This window comes from Gallinula chloropus (assembly GCF_964237585.1).
Source record: "Gallinula chloropus genome assembly, chromosome: 10".
NCBI classification, from domain to species: domain Eukaryota; kingdom Metazoa; phylum Chordata; class Aves; order Gruiformes; family Rallidae; genus Gallinula; species Gallinula chloropus.
In genome coordinates this window covers 3073666-3092888 of record NC_140095.1, presented here as the reverse complement: position 1 = coordinate 3092888, position 19223 = coordinate 3073666, and the positions used below count along the sequence as shown (strand labels likewise).

The 19223-nt window shown below is 37.2% G+C and overlaps 1 protein-coding gene across 2 annotated transcripts in view; it reads left to right on the top strand.

Annotated features, from left to right (window-relative positions):
- The window catches only part of GABRB2 (gamma-aminobutyric acid type A receptor subunit beta2), a gene marked incomplete at both ends in the record, with an annotated part of 157496 nt that extends 145978 nt beyond the window's left edge, over window positions 1-11518 (top strand). The window contains 2 exons of one of the 2 annotated variants that reach the window (XM_084268731.1): window positions 7615-7665; window positions 11171-11518. In XM_084268731.1, the coding sequence (XP_084124857.1) occupies window positions 7615-7665; window positions 11171-11518 (399 nt within the window). The remainder of the gene's footprint in view (window positions 1-7614; window positions 7666-11170) is intronic. The other variant, XM_084268732.1, reaches the window with a different exon arrangement.
- Between the last annotated feature and the right edge of the window lie 7705 nt (window positions 11519-19223).

Here is a 19223-nt window from a genome sequence, read left to right as displayed (position 1 = left end):
GAACAGTGTGCGTACACTCCATTTGTTTAAAGCACAATAACCCTTTTGCTTTTGTAGTGCATCTACAAACATGCCATTCACCAGTGACCCTGAATTAAATACACTTTTGGTTGCAAAAATGAATCCATTAATGCAGTTTCTATAATTATTTCAGTTTGTGGGCAAATAAGGCACAAAAAAGGGGAATGATGTAAAGCGAGAGAGAAGAAATGTATGTAGCTGCAGTCCAGAAGGTGTGTGTGGCTAGTGAATTTGGTGAATTGATTTCCCAAAGCAGATCAGCTCTAAAGACTTTGACAAGGCTTTATTGAATGGCCATGAGTCAGCCAGTTTCTATCCAGAAAATAAGTTGTAACTCTAAATGGTGTGTGCAAGGGGATGTAGCCTAGCTGTGCTCATGAATCTGGAGGTCACTGGCCTGTGTACATAGAGTGGAACTAAGTGGTAAAAATATTATTATAACGTAGAAGATGACTGTTTGTCAATCCCTTTATTTATAGTGTCTAAACCAACCAATCTGTTTCATTTGTTTTTGCAGTTAGGAATGCATTGTTACATTTAATTTAGGGGAAATTGATTTCAGGTGATCCAAAATTCTTAGCAGAAGTGTTTTCATAATCAGAATGATAGTATCCCAAGCTGGTAAGAATGATACATAGTTCAAATCCCTCTTTCTGTATTTTTTGCTGATTTTTAGACTGTTAGTAACTATTAATTTTGATGCTTTATCCTTCTTGTTGTTTGTTCTTTAAACGGTAAGATTACCTAGATTGAAGCAAGTTAATACTTTCAGCACTATTAAAAAAACCCTCATAAATTAAATGTATCAGAACACACTCTAAAGATTTTTATTTCAGAAATATTCTTTCCTGAATATCTTATTGTTTGGGTTTTTTGTTTTCCACAACAGTGGGAACATTTTAAATCCTAGGAGAGGTATAGTGCAGTTACTCTGCAGCATGCCACAGAGACTGCTTGCCATGCATGAAGATAAAAGTAGAGCAAGGTTAATGAGCAGTATAGCCCAGACAACCTAGGAAGAGTGTGTCTAGCAGTATGAGGAGCAAAAGATTGGTAATGGAGTTTATGAACTGGGTGTCCATGTAAAAACTGCACACTTTCTTATATGCTTTTTATAAAGGGTGTTAGTGTGTGTGTTGTATATATGTATGTTAAATGTAACGAAGAAGTCATGCTGAGACATAAAGATTGACATCAGGAGCTAGTTTCTTAGATAATTAGGAGGAGGTTGGTAGGATTATGTCTGAACTTATATATGTGTGTGTGTATGTATACAGACATATATGCCTCTGTATATGAATATATCTTTTTTTACTGCTTAGATGCTAGCTTTAAGTATTCATCTGTAATGACATGTGGTCATATTAAAATGTAGAAGGCTAAATCTTTTTCATACTCATGTCTCCATTCCTCTTTATAGAAGTGTGAAAGACTTGAATTTACTTTTCTTCACCCAAAAAACTTACTGAGCCTTCTTAAACTTAATGCATCTTAAAGGAAGAAGCCCTGCATATCTGACCTTGCTCATGTCCTCAAAATGAACTCAACTTTCTGGTAATATAGCTGTCAGAAACTTAATCCTTTGGAACTGGCCTGAGGGATGTGACAGTAAGGGTCACACAGCCCAAAACCACCTGATTATTTTGGTTGAATGTTTTGTTTAGGCTTTTTTCCAGCCATGTATTCTTGGAATATTCAAAGTTTCCTGCAGGTAACAGGAAATGGAGGTCTTCAGAAATGGAAGCTTTTGGCTTACATTTTGCTAGATGGTATTCTGAGGTTTTATATTTCCTAGCTATGGGACTTCTGAGTAGCAAAACTGCCTTTACATAAGTTTCAGTTGTGGTATGGAAGGTCTTTTGCTTGTTAGAGTATATGATAACACTGCTGGAGGAGAAATCCAAAAGCCAATTCCATGTAGAGGGCGAGATGCTATGGGACATGTCTCCAGCTTTTATTTCTTCTTTTTTTTTAATCATGAAGCATATATAATAATTTGCAATTTTAAAACAAGCCTATATTTAGTCTCATTAACTCACTAATAGCTTTCTCAATTGTGAGTAGATCACCCTTCCTGAACTGCACCTTATAACATTGAAACTAATCATGTTTTACATAAACACTTCCCATGTTCACGTTAGTAAAATATATTCTCTTTTTTCCATAAAATGATGTGTGTCAGGAGAAAACTGTACACTACTGCTGGAAACACAGAGTCTTTTTTCCTTCATTTTGAATATGTTCTGAAATCCTCCTCCTATCCATATTTTATATGTGTATATATATTGCTACACAACTATAATACGTTGATTTGATCGAGCTGGAGTTTGATTTAAATTTACAAACGCAGAAGGCCACTAAAATTTAAGGAGGAAAACTATCATCCAGTTTTTATTTTCTCTAGATTTAATGCATACACAAAATGGATTTAAGTATAATACTAACCTTGCAATGATACATAATATTGGGATATATTTTGCATACACAGGAATTAACTTAGAAACAAATCTGAAATGACTAACCATGTCTTGGCAACAAAGTTTCTTCATTCTTGTCACTCATTCAAAAATGAGTGACAAAATGTTAGACTCTTCCAAAAACAGTGCACTATCAGTGTAAATCATGCAGAAATGTTCAAATTCAGCCAACAGATTTAGATTTTTCTGATAATTTTTAGGAGGTAGAATTTTCATTTTAATACTGTTGACTGGTCCTCTGAGCCTTGAAGTACCTACAGCTGTGGAGCTGGAAATATTTCAGGCTTCTAAATTGCCAATGAATATGATCATAATACTTTTATTTTTTTAATTCAGAAGTTCATTGTCAAAAGTTGGAAATTCCTTGTTATTTTATCTGCAATTAAAATTTGTCAGTGATCTTGCGTAGAAAAATCTCAATAATCTTTTTTGTGGTTGCTGAATTAATTGTGGTCTCTCTTCAGTGTTTTCTCTGGCCTCTCTCTCTGCTCCCAAAAGTTTTTCCATGGACCACATGCTGCCTGTAGCCACATTAATCTTTGGGCTGGGCCCAAGAATTATGTTGTTGGTCTTCCTCAAAGTCACGAGCATAAATCTGTTGACAAGTGAGTATATCATGGTCAGATGGATGAAACACTGGTAGACTGCCACACAGTCCACCCACTCCAGTGACAAGTAGGGCTTTGCACATTGTATTTGACCTCAAATAAGAAAAATAACATCCATGTATTTTACAGAATCTGTTGTAGAAGAGCAACATTATCAGCCTTTTGTTTACTGACTGGTGAATGCTTCAAAACCACAACTATATGCATCATACTTCAGAAATTTTGCCTGTTGCAATGATAATCAAATGTTCCATGCATTTTTCATCTTTCATGAAACTTTTTATATAAGCAATATTGTTGTGCTTCTGTAGTATATTTTTATTGCTAGGTATAACAGAGTTAAGGTGTATTTTGTAAGACAACATAATAGGAGACAGATAGTGGCCATAATGGAAGTTCGATGAAATCTTGTTCACTGATGGAAGAGAGAACCTTCTAGGGGGTAGATTCTTGCTGATGTGTATCCTTTGTATTATCTCCAAAGGAATTAAGTGTGTGTACATAAATGGGATGATATTTTAACAAATACTTAATCAGAGAAGTATTAGTAAGAATCTGGGCTGCCTAACAACTTGTTTCTTGGCAAAACAGTAGGATTTAGAGCTGCTGTTAATTGGTACTCAGAACACTTCTGTTCCAAATCATCTGCCTTTGCTTCTTCCTAAATGTCTCAGTAGTAAAAAATTGTCAGTGAAAATTGTAACTTGAAATTTTTAAAATTGCTCTTCTATATACATTGCCTTCTTTATCTTTCTCAATCTTTTCAGGCAAAGATTGATTTTTCCATATTAGTATTTACAAATTTTGCCTTTTTAAAAAAATGCTTTCAGGAAGTTCTGATAGATTATATTTTAGGTTTTTTTCAATATTTCTCCTAGAGAAATTTTTTACACTTACCTCTAAATGAGTTTTCTTTCATGGAAAGCTTTCATTTTTAAGACAGAATCACTTACAAAGAATTGTAATTGTTCTGAGTGGTGTTTTTGCAGTCTTCTGGAGAAAGATTTAATGGCTTAAAATTGCACCAGGGGAGATTTAGGTTAGATACCAGGAAGAATTTCTTTACTGAAAGGGTTGTCAAGCATTGGGACAGGTTGCCCAGGGAGATGGTGGAGTCACCGTCCCTGGAGGTATTTAAAAGGCATATAGATGAAGTCCTTAAGGACACGATCTAGAGGTGGACTAGTCATGCATAGGCTATGGATGGACTCGATGATCTAAAGGGTCTCTTCCAACCAAGGTGATTCTAGGAATAATTAATTACATACCTGAAATATCTAGATAGGAGGAGAGCTAAATTGATCATTTAAATATGAAGCTTATTCAGATTTAAAGATTTTCCAATTAGAATTCTCTGTAATCAGTGTTTAATGTTTACTTCCACAGTGTGATATGTTCCTGCAGCTTTGGAAAAAAAAAAAAAAAAGAAAGAAAATTGTTTCCTCTTCATGTATATATGTAATATTCCTGGTTTGGATTGAAATTGAAAGTCTCATTCACAGGAAATCACTTGAAAACATGACTAACCTTAATATTTATTTAAGTCACATTAAATTAATGCATCTGCTAAGTAAATTTACAAGTTCATTTCCTGAATCAGGTACCTCTTTGGCGTTTATGATTAACTCTATTTGCTGCACTAGAATGGAAATTACAGGTCTGTCTTACATAATCTATTCCTTCCACTTCACTAGAGAATGCATTGGACTGAATTATCATGACCAAAAGTGAAATGGAGGAAGAACTTTTTCTACAGTATCACAGTGTACTCTCTATTTTTCTTTCTTGGTTGGCTTGGGTGATCTACAGCCTTTACTCCAAAAACCCTGAGGATGTTTTTGTGATATTTTAAAAGATGTTGGCATAAGGTTCAAGATGAGCATGAGATATCAGTAGGCCTTTTCCCCTCTTCTCCTGTTCTGTGTCATAATTCAATCAGCAGTCCTGATTTCACCTAGTTCGCTGGTTGGCTTTTGGTTGAGAGTATTGTGTCCTGTGCAGCAGTTTGAACAGATTTAGATTTTGTTATTGCTATTCAAATGTAATTAAGCCAAAAATACTTTAACCTCTCTCATTTTATGCAGGCACTTATTCTGCAATGTCTTTAGTATGGAACCTTGTGTCTAAGCAACTGATGCTGAAAGAAACCAGAAGCTTTCAACTGTTTCTCCAGAATCCAAAATACTTATGATTAAGTTACTTTTGGGTTGCTAATAATAATGGTCAAGAAATCACATATATGAGGGGTTAAAACTAGATGCCTAGAAATTGAATTTCAAGTACTTAGAGCAGTGTTAAAGGTCCATGTCCAGGTCTTGCATTTTCTCTCACTTTCTTTGTTTTAATTCTTACAGGTGTCTTGGTTGTTTTGCTTAGACTTTTAGGCTTTAAACACCTCCAGAACATAAAGAAAATCCTGATTGAATTTGCAGTTTCTCTGGATTTTCTGGCCTGAAACCATAGAAAGTAACCTGAAATCATGAGTCAACTTTACTATTTTGTAACTGCATGCTTTCCAGCCTGACCCAAATCTGAGGAGTACAATGCAGTCCAAGCCAATGCATGCTACCATGGTTTCATGAACAGTTACTGCGATGCTGGCGATAAATCCCGTTGTATGGAGACAGTGGAAATGCAGTGGTTGTTACATTCTTAAGGACATTGTTTCACATGTGGATGTTTTGAAATATTAGGCATTTGTGCTTTATGAGTTCATACAGCTTTATATGAACAGATTTGCTTATCATGTCAAAAATGTCTGTACAGCTTTAGGCAGATGCCATTTCATTAATTCATTTTTCTTCCAGAGTGAAACTAGCAGCATTTTATACAGGACTGTCTGTCTACCTTCCACACATTACCTTGTGTAGTCAGTGCAGCCCCCAGAGATCAATGGTTCATGATCAATAAGTCAAACCTTGCTGATGAGGTAGAAGATCCCTATTATATGTAAAGTCTACCTCATACTTTCACCTACTTTTGACAGAGCTACTGTGACTAGTCAGGAATGGAATGTTACTGGTTTTCCAAGCAAAGCTCAGCTGCTAAGAGATGGGAAAGTATGCTGTAGATAATACCAGGGTCTTTATCTCTAACAAATTAAACTGTATGTCTAGGTATGTCGTGTTGGTCTTCATTGTGAATAGGATCTTTATTTCTGTCTTCAGTTCATAAGAACATCAGCTCACAGGATTTATAAATGCTGAGACCTAATCTCAGATGTTAATCTTTATAACAGACTGGGTGCTTCTGCTCTCCCTTTGAGCTATAGCTGACCATGTTTTGCCTTTGGCTAACAGCAGCCTAACTTAGCAAAAGGATCTTTTTTTTGTAAAATTTACAGCTGTTTTGTTTCAGAAGGTTTTTCTATCAGAAATTCTAGCCCTACTGTCTCTATTTTATCCATGACTTCTGAGCCATTCTGCCATAAAATGAGCCATCAGTACCTGCCTGTAATTGAACATTATAGGTGAAAATGAACAGTATATGAGGAAGCAGAAGTGTCAATATTTTATCTTCTCAATTCATCAGTATAAATTTCCTTCCTACTATAAAGCTACATTTGGATAACAGTAGAGAATAATCATGAAGACAGTGGTTTACTCCATGTTGGTAGTTTAAGAGATCTGGTCATCCTTGGAGGATTCCTAATGTACATATGTGTGTATGTAAGTGTGTGGGAGCTGTAATTTCCTTGCATTTTACGGTTGCTAATGTACTAGTGTAAGAGCAATTCCTTAAGAAAGCCATCATTTTGGAGTTTCTAGGTAGCAGGAATATGTAATGGTAACATTTCTACACTTTCCTCCGTATTCCCTTTGTTTGAGGCCATCTAAAGGTTCATGGCCTCTTTCAAGGCTCCAGAGTCAGCTTGTCTTCCAGTTGAGCTGGACCTATAAGTAAATATCATTTCCATCGTATATTTTGTCATCCACCTTTAAGATTGATTTATAAACCCCACATTCTTGCATGGTGGCTGAGCTCTGGTCATTTCCCCTTCACTTTCACTTTCACCTTTTATTTCCATGATACTTTCTGCTGCTTTTTCTTCATCTTTACATCCTACCTTCCTTCCTTCTCCCTGGGAATTCCTTCATTAAGTTTGAACTCTCCTGTTCACCATAAAGAGTCTAGTTCTATGGTTGAACAACCCTTCAGCACCAAGAGATCTTTTTAACCTTCTTCCACCTCCTTTTGAAACCACTTTTGCACTTACTTTTCCCCCAGAATAATTTTAACAGTTGTTTTCATATCATCATATCTTCCTTGGTCACGTGACCAGTTGGAAAAAAACATTTACATCACGACGTTATGTTACCTTGAGGAGCAGTGCAAGGCAGTACTATCACCTCTGAAGCCAGAATATACTTATGCTAATTGTTGGCTTGGAGGTCCCTATATCTTTTAATTAGTTGTCCTGTTATTACCCTAGAGTGCTTTAATTTTAAATGAAAGATAATAGCTGCCTTATCTCTAAGGAAACTGGTCTTGATTTTATTAACTTACAGGACAGAAGAATAATTGGCACATATCATTGTCCAGAAATGTATTCAACAAAGGTATCTTTCATTGTTTTCTAATGTTTTTATCCTCAGAGACTTAAAATTCAGGTCCTGACCACTTGTGGTCATTAAAGATCCCATGGCACTTTTTTATAGCGTGGTCATCTCAACCCCAAGCATCTGGCCAAATACCAATTTCTGTAACTGTTCTGCTTACCTAACATTTCCCCACCACCACTCACCCACCCCATAGTTCCAATTGGCTACACATTCTCCATTCCCTCGACTAAAGCGCAGTGTGTTGTTCGGCACTGGCAGTCACCACATTTCGCCTCAGAGGTGATCACGCTTCGCTGGGGAGTGAAGTGGTTCTTCTTTCTGATGCTTGTAAAGCGCTTTGGGATCCTTTTGAATGGGCGGTGCTGTGAACAATGAATGTAATTCATTGTCATTCTATCTCAGGCTTCACTTAGTTCCAAAGGCATGTTTTGTTTAGAGTTGGGCGAACCTGCTTGGTGGCAACAACACTCCCAGCTCCCTCTAATCTGACCAGGAACATTTTGCCAAAGGTTGAAAAGTTAGGTGAATTTATTTTGGGGTGGGGCTTTTCGGTGTTGTTTATTTGTTTATTTCTTCATTTGCACTTCTGGATTGGAATTTTGAGAGTTCCTCAGATTGGGAATTACCAATACCAAGATAAATGCAGCTCTTGTTATGGTCAATCCACTGTTCCGGGTGCAGGGTCACATTAGTGCCTCGAGAAGCACCTGAACTTTGTAGTGCTTACCTGGCTATTCTAAGCCACTTGAACACTAGAAGGTTCGCCCATCACTAATTTTTGCTGTATTTTATATTATCTCTTCTGAAAAAATACTTGGAATATTGAAATATGCTGTGCTCCAACTGGTAACAGCATGATATGTGCAGGAGGAGACACTTTGCCCTAGAAGATAGTTTAGAATATTGCCAAATGCTTTTTCTGCCCAGCTTCACTAATCTTACTAACTACTGCCAAGATTACCAGATAGCTACAGCAGTTTGCTGTGCTAAGAAATTTACTGAAATGAGAACAGAAATGACAAAAGAATCATAGCTGAAAGGAGGAGTGAGACCATGTCACTATAACATGTTGGCATCTACCTCTAGGAGACTTAAAATAACTTTTCTTGCATTTGTGTTGCATAGAAAGTGTATGAGTGTGTAAAGAGCACTCAAATTTCTAATATCACTGCAGATCAGGAGGATAAAATGCTTAAAGTAGATTCGTGCTAAGAAGATTTAAGATGTGAACAAATTTGTTGGCATTAAAATCATTCCAAAGATAGTATCTTAGAATGCACTACATTAAGGTGAAAATAACCCAGGCTCTGGGCTAAGGGGTAAAACCATTGCATTAGTTGATGTTATGCCAAACTTCCCCTGATGTCATTGAAACTAAATTTTCTATTCTTTCTATTCTCAAGGCTATGCGGAACTATGGAAAATGTGGTTTCCAAATGACTTTGCACCCCTCTTGTAAGATACTTCCCCTATTTGTTTTTAGACATTCTTGGGATCAATGAATGTCAAGAGCCTGTAATGGTTTGTATTTTCAGGATGATGAAAGTCATATTATTTGTCTGAGATCTTACGACAAAAATGACAGTCAATTTTGTCTTACCCAAAAATCACATGAGAATTTTCTCCAGAACTTCTCTCATTAATCAGAAATGTTCAAAAGCTCTCCTGAGCAGTTTTATAGATCTATTGGAAAGCTTTTGCATATGTTTGTTTGTGTTTGTATTACTACAGAAGGATGATGGCCTTCCTGACTAGAACACAGACATTCCTGCCTTTACAGAGTTCTTAAAGGAATTTTCCTTGAGTTCCAGCTCAAATTTCCCATTTTTCCACTGCTTCTCAAAAAAGATACATACTAGAACATACTAGAAAATTCAAAGATGTCATATGTCTTTGATGGAGAGCAAGCAAAAATAGATCATTTTGGCTGGTTTACGTTGAGTCGTTACATTAAAGGTAACACTAAAATAAAATTAAACCCGAGGGGTGCAAACTCACATAGATTAGGGGGCAAAAAGAAAAGAGAGAGGGAAATCTGGCATTTCAGCAATGCCAGTTTTTAATGCATCACTTGAACAGATGTAATCACTCAAATGGCAGTGTTTCAGTAGGTCCAGAGGACTTTTGTGAGTATCCGCCTTGCCAGTTCGTAACGCTGTGCAATATATGCTGCACAAAAGCAGCTGTTTTCAACCCAGTTCTCTCACTGTGCAGTGTGAGGTATTACACAGGGCATTGTTGATAATGGCAAATACAGAGAGAACTATATTGGGGAGCACCGTGAGGTAAATATTGCAGAATAGACTAATGTGCTCTTATTGTTCAGAAAAAGACAAAAGCCACAGTTTGTGCACTTTCATTAATAGTAGTGGTGTGTATTATATCCATGATAAATTAATGTGGCCGAGTTATTCTTTAAAGAAGCTCTGGGACAAGCTTCATCTCTAATTTGGCCTGGAGTATATCTGCACTACCATATTTAAGTCAATGTACCTGATTAGCTGTTCATTAGTTATTTTTGCTTTTAAAGATTTTTAATTATACTCTGTAATCACAAAATACAAAATATATATACTTAGAGGAAAAGCTGAGGAGATATCAAACTTCCTAAATAACTTTATATTTGATTTCTCTAAATGGATTATTTGGAAGTTCTCCTACCATACTTCAGATCTACTCCAAATTGCCTAAGAGTAAAATTTAGTCCCTCATCTTTGAAATGCTCTTAATCGTCTAAGGGGTTTCTGTACAACGTTGCATTAATATTTTTTCACTGCAATGCCTTTAAAAAATATGTAGTAGCTAAAACTACCCACTGAAACAGCTGTTCAATGCACATTTGATGTGATTACACTCTGTATATGGTTTTCCTTATTCCAAATTGCAGCGTTCAGGTCTCCACAGCATGCACTGTGTTTCTGAAATTCATTAGCACTAAGGAATGGAGTTTGCACGCAGGTGCTGTTAGACTGTGTCGGTGCCTTGTCCCAGGTAACCAGCAGTCCTGTAAGGAATACCAGGACTGAAAATCTGCATCCCCTTGTGCAGAGCTCTGGGCCTGGTTTTACAGAGGCAGGGAGACCTTGTGAAAACTTGAAGTTTTTGTCAGACCAAAAGTTCTCGTTCGAATGAAGAAAAAACATTTGATTTCCCTGCAAAACCTCCCAAAAGCTCAATGCTGACCCCAGATATCCTACTCAGAGGCAGAATCCCACCTTCAGGAGCTGAGCATGTACTCCATTTCCAAGTATTGCTTCTGCTCACTGAACATGGGGTCTAGGGAAATACTGTCCACACTATTGTACTATACTGGCCTCATTGCTCCTGGAGTTCACAAATAAATGCTGATACATATAGCTACAGCTATGCTTCAAGTCTTTTAGACAGGCTGACATCCAGTGAATCAGTAATGGTAGATTTAGCCCTTGTCAGCATGGCTTCAGTTTGCAACTGCTCGGGCTTCCTTTCTCTCCTGTTAAATCTGCTTCCTTATGTTTTACAGATGGATCCACATGAAAATATTTTGTTGAGCACACTTGAAATTAAAAACGAGATGGCTGCCTCCGAGGCTGTGATGGGGCTTGGGGACCCTAGAAGCACTATGCTGGCCTATGACACGTCAAGCATCCAGTACCGGAAAGCTGGCTTACCCAGGCACAGCTTTGGCCGCAACGCCCTGGAGCGGCACGTGGCACAGAAGAAAAGCAGGCTACGGAGACGCGCGTCTCAGCTGAAAATTACCATTCCCGACTTGACTGATGTGAATGCCATAGATCGGTGGTCGCGCATATTCTTCCCTGTTGTTTTTTCCTTCTTCAATATTGTCTATTGGCTTTACTATGTGAACTAAGAAACAAAGCCAAACAGGAAGCAAGAACTGGATTTCTCTTCAAATCGGTTGTACAGCCAAAAGTGGGACTTAGAAAAATTCTATTCAGGACAAAAAGTTATTTTAAAACACCTTAGTTGCTGGCCCACTCTATGGTCTGTTTTTATAAAGTTTTGGTTGTATCTGCTAAATCATACATACAGTTGCAGTATGGACATATCCCCATATCAAAATATAAGTGCATTTTAAGTGTGAAGGCAAATTGGATTTTGACAATCATTTCTGTCTCATTGTCCCTCAATCTCTCTTTTTTCTTTTTTTCTTTTCTTTTTTTTTTAATGGCCATTTTAGTTTAGTGATACAAATGGAATGGCATCTGAGAAAGAAGTTCTAATTTCAACCATTCCCAGGGAAACTGCATATCTGAGACATGCATCTACACTTAAGAGAGTGTACTAAGTTGTTACCGTGTGTATGAAACATAGACACTTTACCTTTTAAATGTGTAAACTTGAAAACAAGTAGTGCCTATCATCTTTCCAAGATGATGATGGTCAGAGGTTTCCCAACCACGTTCAGGTATTTCCCTGTTATTTACTGAAAGAACTAAACCTTTGACTGATTATATTAGGGTTGGGTGTTTGCACAGAAGCTGAAGCAAAAAGCACTAGTTCTGTTGGGATTATAAAGAGAGAACATATGCTCACAATCACAGAGACTGTAGTTGTGATCAACAGAGGAATGTAGCAATGGTTTAAGAATGCATCAACTCTGAATGGGTAGATAAGCTGCTGTTGTGTGCAGGGGAAAGGAAACCATCTGTCCAAAGTGCCAAAATCGGTTGGCCAAATAGTAATTCTCAAGGTGGGTGAAGGAAACCAGTGGTTGCCTGCCTTTGGAGGGTGGGAACAGCTGGAGAGCAATGATCAAATACAGGGCCAAGGAGAGGGAAGGCTACATCTGTGTAAAAGTGTGTGCGCGCAGATGATGTTGTCAGTTACAGTACGTACCTTAGTCTGCGATACTCACCTGGACTTGTCTGATTTCTTCCAAGTTTGCAATCTTTCCAGTGTTATCATTGCTACTGGTATTACACTTCACACTTTGCATCCACTTCGTTTAAAGGAAATTGTACCTCTTTCAGCAGTAAAGGTCTGAGCATATGGACTTCAGTACAAAAAATACTGACAGGGTATTTTCTCAATCTGGGTTAGGCAATGTCACTTCACTACTTCTGTTTTAATGCACTGTTTTAAGGGGAAACATTTGGTAGCCATTACTTCAAGAGATTAATTTCAGTCTTGAACATCTCCTGCTTTAGGGTGCTTTCCATTGAAAAACTAGGAAATTTCCATTTTGCTTTAAGAGTCTTTTTGAAATAAAAGGATTGAGTTTTTTCATGCCATAGAGCTATACTCCCATAGACAAAATAGAACAGACAAAACGTAGAATTTTATGGGCAGAGTTTGCCCTTTAAGCGATTGTGGAAAATTTTTCATAATAAAATTTGTAAGAATTGTATAGAAAGTATAAATTCCTGATGGCTTTTACTAAATCAGATCCCCAATGTTGCTTGACACAAAACATTTCATTAAGAAAAAGCCACATCTGTTTTACCTATGCTACCTCTCATCTGTGTACAAATTTAATATCTTCTGAATAGCAAAGGAAGGTTTTTCTGGCAGATATATTTTTCCTGTTCAAGTATTGCATTGGTGATACTTTAAGATAGTTCTTCAGAATGTTTTTCAGAAAATATTTTCTTGAAATTTTTTGTTCGTCCTTTAAACTAATTTTCTTAAGTTTCTGGATTTTTGGTGGGGTTTTTTTCCCCATTTGACAGTGAATGTTAGTGGTGGCAGGAAAACAGTTCTGGGAATTAATAAGCCAATTTTCTGACTTTGCTTTTAGAATATCATATACGTATTTCTGCTTCAAAATGGGAAGGAATAGTTCTGAACCTGAAGTGGGGTTTGCCAGGCATACACATGACCTGATGTTTTCAGGGAGTTGTGTGTATGTTCACGTACTGCCTCCAGGTTCAGACTCTGCAGTATGTAGAGACAGGCTTTCATCATGCAATTAACTTCTGGGATCAAAACGTTGGCGCTTGTTCACGTGCATAATTTCTGACTGCATTTCATGCATAGCACAATAAGCTTTGTAGGTGCATTTGGAATTTCAACTGAGAGGTATGAATCATGCTGGAATTTTTTCCCAATTCTGAGAAAAGGAGCCACATCAATAATCACTATTTCTCTTCAAAGTCTGTCCTTTAAAAATGGTATTAATTATCATAAATAAAAGCAGTCTTACAGTATTCTTCTGTACAAGCTTTTCTTTTATTTCATAAATTGCTGCCAACTCCTTTTTTATTTCACAGAAGCATAGTGTGAGTACAGGGGGCTCACAGCCTGGTTGTGGTCGATAGACATCGAATAGAAAACCTTACAGAGAATACGTTGACTCTCTGCATTGGTCTACCACATCAGCTATTATGAAAACCACAGAGACTGAATCCTAGAACTGCACATTAATTTATCTGAAGCTACAGTACAAGCCATAATGCTCTCTGATGTTGCTCTTCAGAGAGTGAAAGAAAACGTCTGGATTCTGCTCAGGTGTCACTAGGAAGGATATATTATTTGGGGGGAAGGAGCACTTTCACTTTTACTATGTCCTTCTCGCTATCAATGTGATGTATAAACTTAGTGATTGAGAAGGATTCTATCATTTTGTACTAAGGCTTAACACTGTGAAACAAAAAGATGGGGGCGAGAAAGACTGGTGAGGCACTGTCAAGGGAAGAGTGGAACTCGAGCCCAAGGTGAGCCCTTGCTCCTCTTCTGAGGTACTGGAGTGAGAGTGAGGAATTATGCCAACGTACGTGAGATATGGGGTTTGCTGTGTGTGCTACCCTGCAGGTAAACTAGAATAAACTTGCTTTTAGTTGAGAATTGACAGAAAATTAATATTCTAGATCCTCTTAATTGTGTTAATTGTTGTTAGTTTCAATAAGCAAAATATCAAAGTTAGTAATCTAGATAAACCTTGTAATATAATTATAGTTGCACATTTTATTGTTCTATTGGACATGATAGCCAGCAATTAAGGTGTTTTTCATCTTTGTGAAATTCATGGGCAAATTATGACTATAACATGGCACAGTTTTAATGAAATCTTTGTGATCAAACTGTAAATATATACTGTACATGACTGCTAGTAAGTATGATACACATTTTCAGAACTGAAAATTCATGCAACATATTTCTGTGTTTGCATAAGGAATGTTATGTTTCTATCCTATTGCAGTTTAGTGACTGGGAAGAAAGACTCAAGCAATGACATTGTGACCATTTCTTTTCTCATTCCCAGGAGAGGAAAACAGAGTCTTAAGTAACAGCATGTCGCAGAGCTCTTCAGAGAGTTTTTACATTCTAATACGAAGGACATAAAATCTGTAAGGTACAAAAGCACAATGCATAGAGAAAATGAGTGGTGGTCTTATACCTGGGGAACAAATCCTGTTTATTTCAGACAAATATGCATTAAAAATAAAGCTCAATTAATTTTCACTGTACTTATTAGACTGTGTTCCAATTCTATACTATAACACAGTGCTAAACATAAGTGAACAGATGTTAAACATTATCCAGCTATATGTGCATATGGACATAACCTAAATGTCTATATGGACATATGTGTGTATATATACACGTACTGAGTATATATATATGCACACACATTCATATGTTGGCGTGTTAAAGGAATAAGCTAATAATAGTTTTGTTTCTACCATCAACCAGTGTATGAATATATTTTTGAGACAAAAAAATTAATGTATTAAAAAAAAACAACTTACTATACAGGGTAACTGGGCATTTCTATATCAGCAGATCAATGCTTATAATTCGTATTGAGCATTGCACCGTTTGACATGATGATAGTACTGTACCTCCTAGCATCTGAAATTAGACTAGTCCTCACATTGCTTGCCTATTTCTTCTCTTTTTTTATAACAGCATTGTCCACTAGTAGGTTTTCAAAACCAAGGAATTCCTTAGGGAACCAAGGAAAAAAAAAAAAGGCAAAAATATTAACTATTTCTAGAAAACAATCTAGGGTGGGATGGACAGGGTACAATACTATATCAGTAGTGATCATAACATTTTGCTATGTGTACATAGAACATACAATGTGAGCAACCATAACTTAAGCTGAACGTGTGTAAATATTATCAGATTTCTTAAACATTTTTAACTTCTAATTTGTACTTTATGGTAAGGCAAAAAGCTAATTCTACTTATGGTTTAGGTTAATGTGTCCTAAAATTATGTAAATAATTAAATAAGCTGTAAATGAGCAGTCGATAGATACAGTAATTGTTTAGTGACTTTTTTTTACTAAGTACAATAATTGCAGTGCTCTAGCAGAGTAATTTAAACACCCTTTTGCATAAACAGATTTGGATTCCAGATATACAAAAGTACAGAAGTACTGTCGTGTAAAATAGCCGTCGGGGCCATGTTACTGCTAGCACAGTCGATTCCTTTGTAGGGTGACAATGTTCAGGCGACAGAAGGTGGTAGCTTGGCACTGGGTACTCAGATCAGCATAAACAGGTAGGGCCTGGTTTTCACTTACAGCACGGCACCTTTACGTTGCTCCAGTGCCTGGAGAGGGGAAGGGATCCAGGGTAGGTGAGAATTGAGCAGCTGATGATTTCATTACAGAAAGCCTGCATATTGCGTCTGTCTGTTTCTGAAATCTGTCTCTCTTATGGTATCTAATAGTAGACTTATATTTTTCTTTAAAAAAAAGAATAAAAACTGTTTGACTGTCGTTAGATAGCATAGTCCCCCCCAAAGCCAAAGAATCCTCACTCCAGAAATTGTTTAAAAGGGAAATCTAATAAGTCACTGCTTAACACCAAAGGTAAAGCTTAATAAAATGCACTAGGAACTTTGTCTAAATTTTTAAGAAGCAGATGGAATGTTGATCAAAAATACTGCCCTATTCTACTTTGTAAAAATAGTAATAATTTAAATATCCATTAATATAAAATTGAAATAGATCATCTCTACAAGAATATGCAACACTAACACTTCATAAGTATAAAATTATTTTCTTTGTAAGTGCTTTGACAAAAATGAAACTTAAATGATGAAAAATCTCACCTCTACTTTCATACTAAGGGTTGTATTTTTTTAATGTTTTTCAGACATGAGGTCATCTATTCCAATTTGATAACATTTTGTATGTTTTCACTGTTGCTGTCATTTGACAGATACTCACCAGGCTGTATTGTTCATGGTCTGTCCTGTTACTTTCAGTTGAAGACAAAATGAACATTTGAAACATGACTAATTCTAACAAGCTGACTATGATTTGACTTCTATCACGTTTTTATTTGCATGGGTGTTTAAATGGTTCTGTTAGTACTGTCTTTGCACAGTTCTGATTTCTCTTTTTTTACTTAGTACTATTTACTTCATAATGTAGTAATCATCAGCCTTACTAATGACCTTGTAGCCTTTCTTATATGCACATAATGCACATTTTCCAATGGCTAGAAAATGCAAAATACTAGTGGATATCATTGCATCAGATCTTCATGTCTTTCTCAAAAGGACTGCTAACCTCTGGGATATATGAGGTAGTAAAATGATGATTGTAAATGAGTAGCACATAAGAGATATTTTCTGAATTTAAAATTATTGCAGCCAGTTTCAGCATGTAAATATATAATAATGTTGGCTAGTGTGTAATTCTTGAACTAAAAAAATATAAATAAAGAAAACCTAAAAGATGTATATGTAGTTGTGTTATGTTGGGCAGGCTCTTCTCTAAAAGGTGCAGAAGATTACAATTCTCATCTGAATTTCTATGCATTGGGGTCAGAAAAGGACACCAGGAAGTTGGGTCTTGACCACTCTGAAGTGTAGGGGCACCTGTAGCATGGTGTTAATTTGCCCATGCAGCAGTAAGGGGACTGGAGTGTCTGGGGTATATTAACAATGTTCAGTGAGGTGCTTGGTGCTAGTCAATTAGAAAATGCTGAGAGAAAGGGAACAGTTGAAAGTCTCAGAAGTTTGGTGACTCCTTAATCAAGTCTGGTGAACCTGTTACTGACACCAGGTGCTGGTGTCCACCTTGTAGAAATACGATAGCAGCTGTTGGTGTGGGGTGGGATTTCCTTTCACAGAAGGTCTAAATGGTCTTAAGTCTGCCTACATGGACTTAAGATATGAAAAAAGTTACATTCCTTCCTCTTTCTGCTTAACATTGAAGAGGAGAGATCCTGTATGTCCAGATTTTTGACCCTTTCAGTGTAGAGGACTGAGCAGATTTTCCTGTTGGAGCAATTCCGGTGCATAAAACAACCCATTCCAGATGAAGTGCTCAGGGGAGTGCGGTCAGGCACCCTCACGAGAGGTGTCTGTGGTGTTCTGCTGGCGCTGCTGTTTCATACAACACTCTTAGCAGAGCAGGAACCAGGCAACTGGGTCTCGTCTCATGCTCCTAAGACATAAAAATGTCCTCTCATACCATTCTGTAGTTGCTGCTCCTTTCTGTCCTAGTAGACCTTGAGCATTAAATCGACTTCAGAATTAGACTTGGGTTTTCTTTCTGCTGAGGGAACAGTTCACATCCATGAAGTTTTTCTTGTTCTGTGCCAGCCCAGCTCTAATAAAAGGGAATTCATAGCTGTGCTTCCAAACCCCAGGTATCACAGCATGGGGGAGATGGCAGGGTATTTATTGGTTGCCTTCACTGTACATACCTGCAGGTTCTGCCTCAACCTGATTCTTTGGTTGATCCAACCAGGAAGAGCAGATGGAGCAGCAGAAAAGAGAACAAATGTCCGTCAGGTGAACGGCTGCCAAAGGCTAAAACTGCCAAATCTTCATTTTTGTCTGGAAATGCAGACAGCAGTCGGTAATTCCTTGTGAAGTCATCCACCTGGCTACTCTCTGTTCCCAGGCCCACAGCAGCACTGTGTTAATGACTGTTCTCTTCTGTCCTGCTTTTCTGTGGATAAAGAGCACCAGTTCTGCAGAGAAGGAGCAGAGATTGAAGGTGGGAAAACCCTGTGAGTCTTGCGTCTGCTACTGAGGGGAGGAGCAGCTGCTTGCAGGATGCTGGCTCTCTATGGGACCCAGACTGTTAAGGAAAACTCAGATATGACTTAATCTCTTCACTATTTAAGTTATGTCACATCTTCTTCTGAAGCTTCTGAACAATAGATCCAAGATCTGAAAAAGAGACCAAAATGCCAGCACAGTTGCTTTGTTACCAAGTACGTGATGTGCTGTTGGCCCTTATGTTCAGTAATAGTTACAAGTTAGGAAGACAAATATTTCAGCTTTAAGACTGGTTTGTGATTTTAGGGTCTAAAATATTTATACTCGGTGGTAAGTATGATTTCCAAATCAAAACAGAACAAATTGTATATCTACCTTTTCACCTGTCTGTCTCTATAAATGCATTTAATATTATCACATCCCAACAGGTGTTATAGCAACTCCACTGGCACAAAAGTGCTACGGAGTATTTGAATGATTTATTCCTTTTATTCTATTTGGAGCATTAACACTTACTTCATGACTTGTGTAACATGGCTCATTAAATTTACTTGACTGGAAATTAGAAACATTAATATTTGCTTCTTATTGGTAAATGCCACTGTTGAATATATCTTGATAATCTAAAATTAACTGAATGT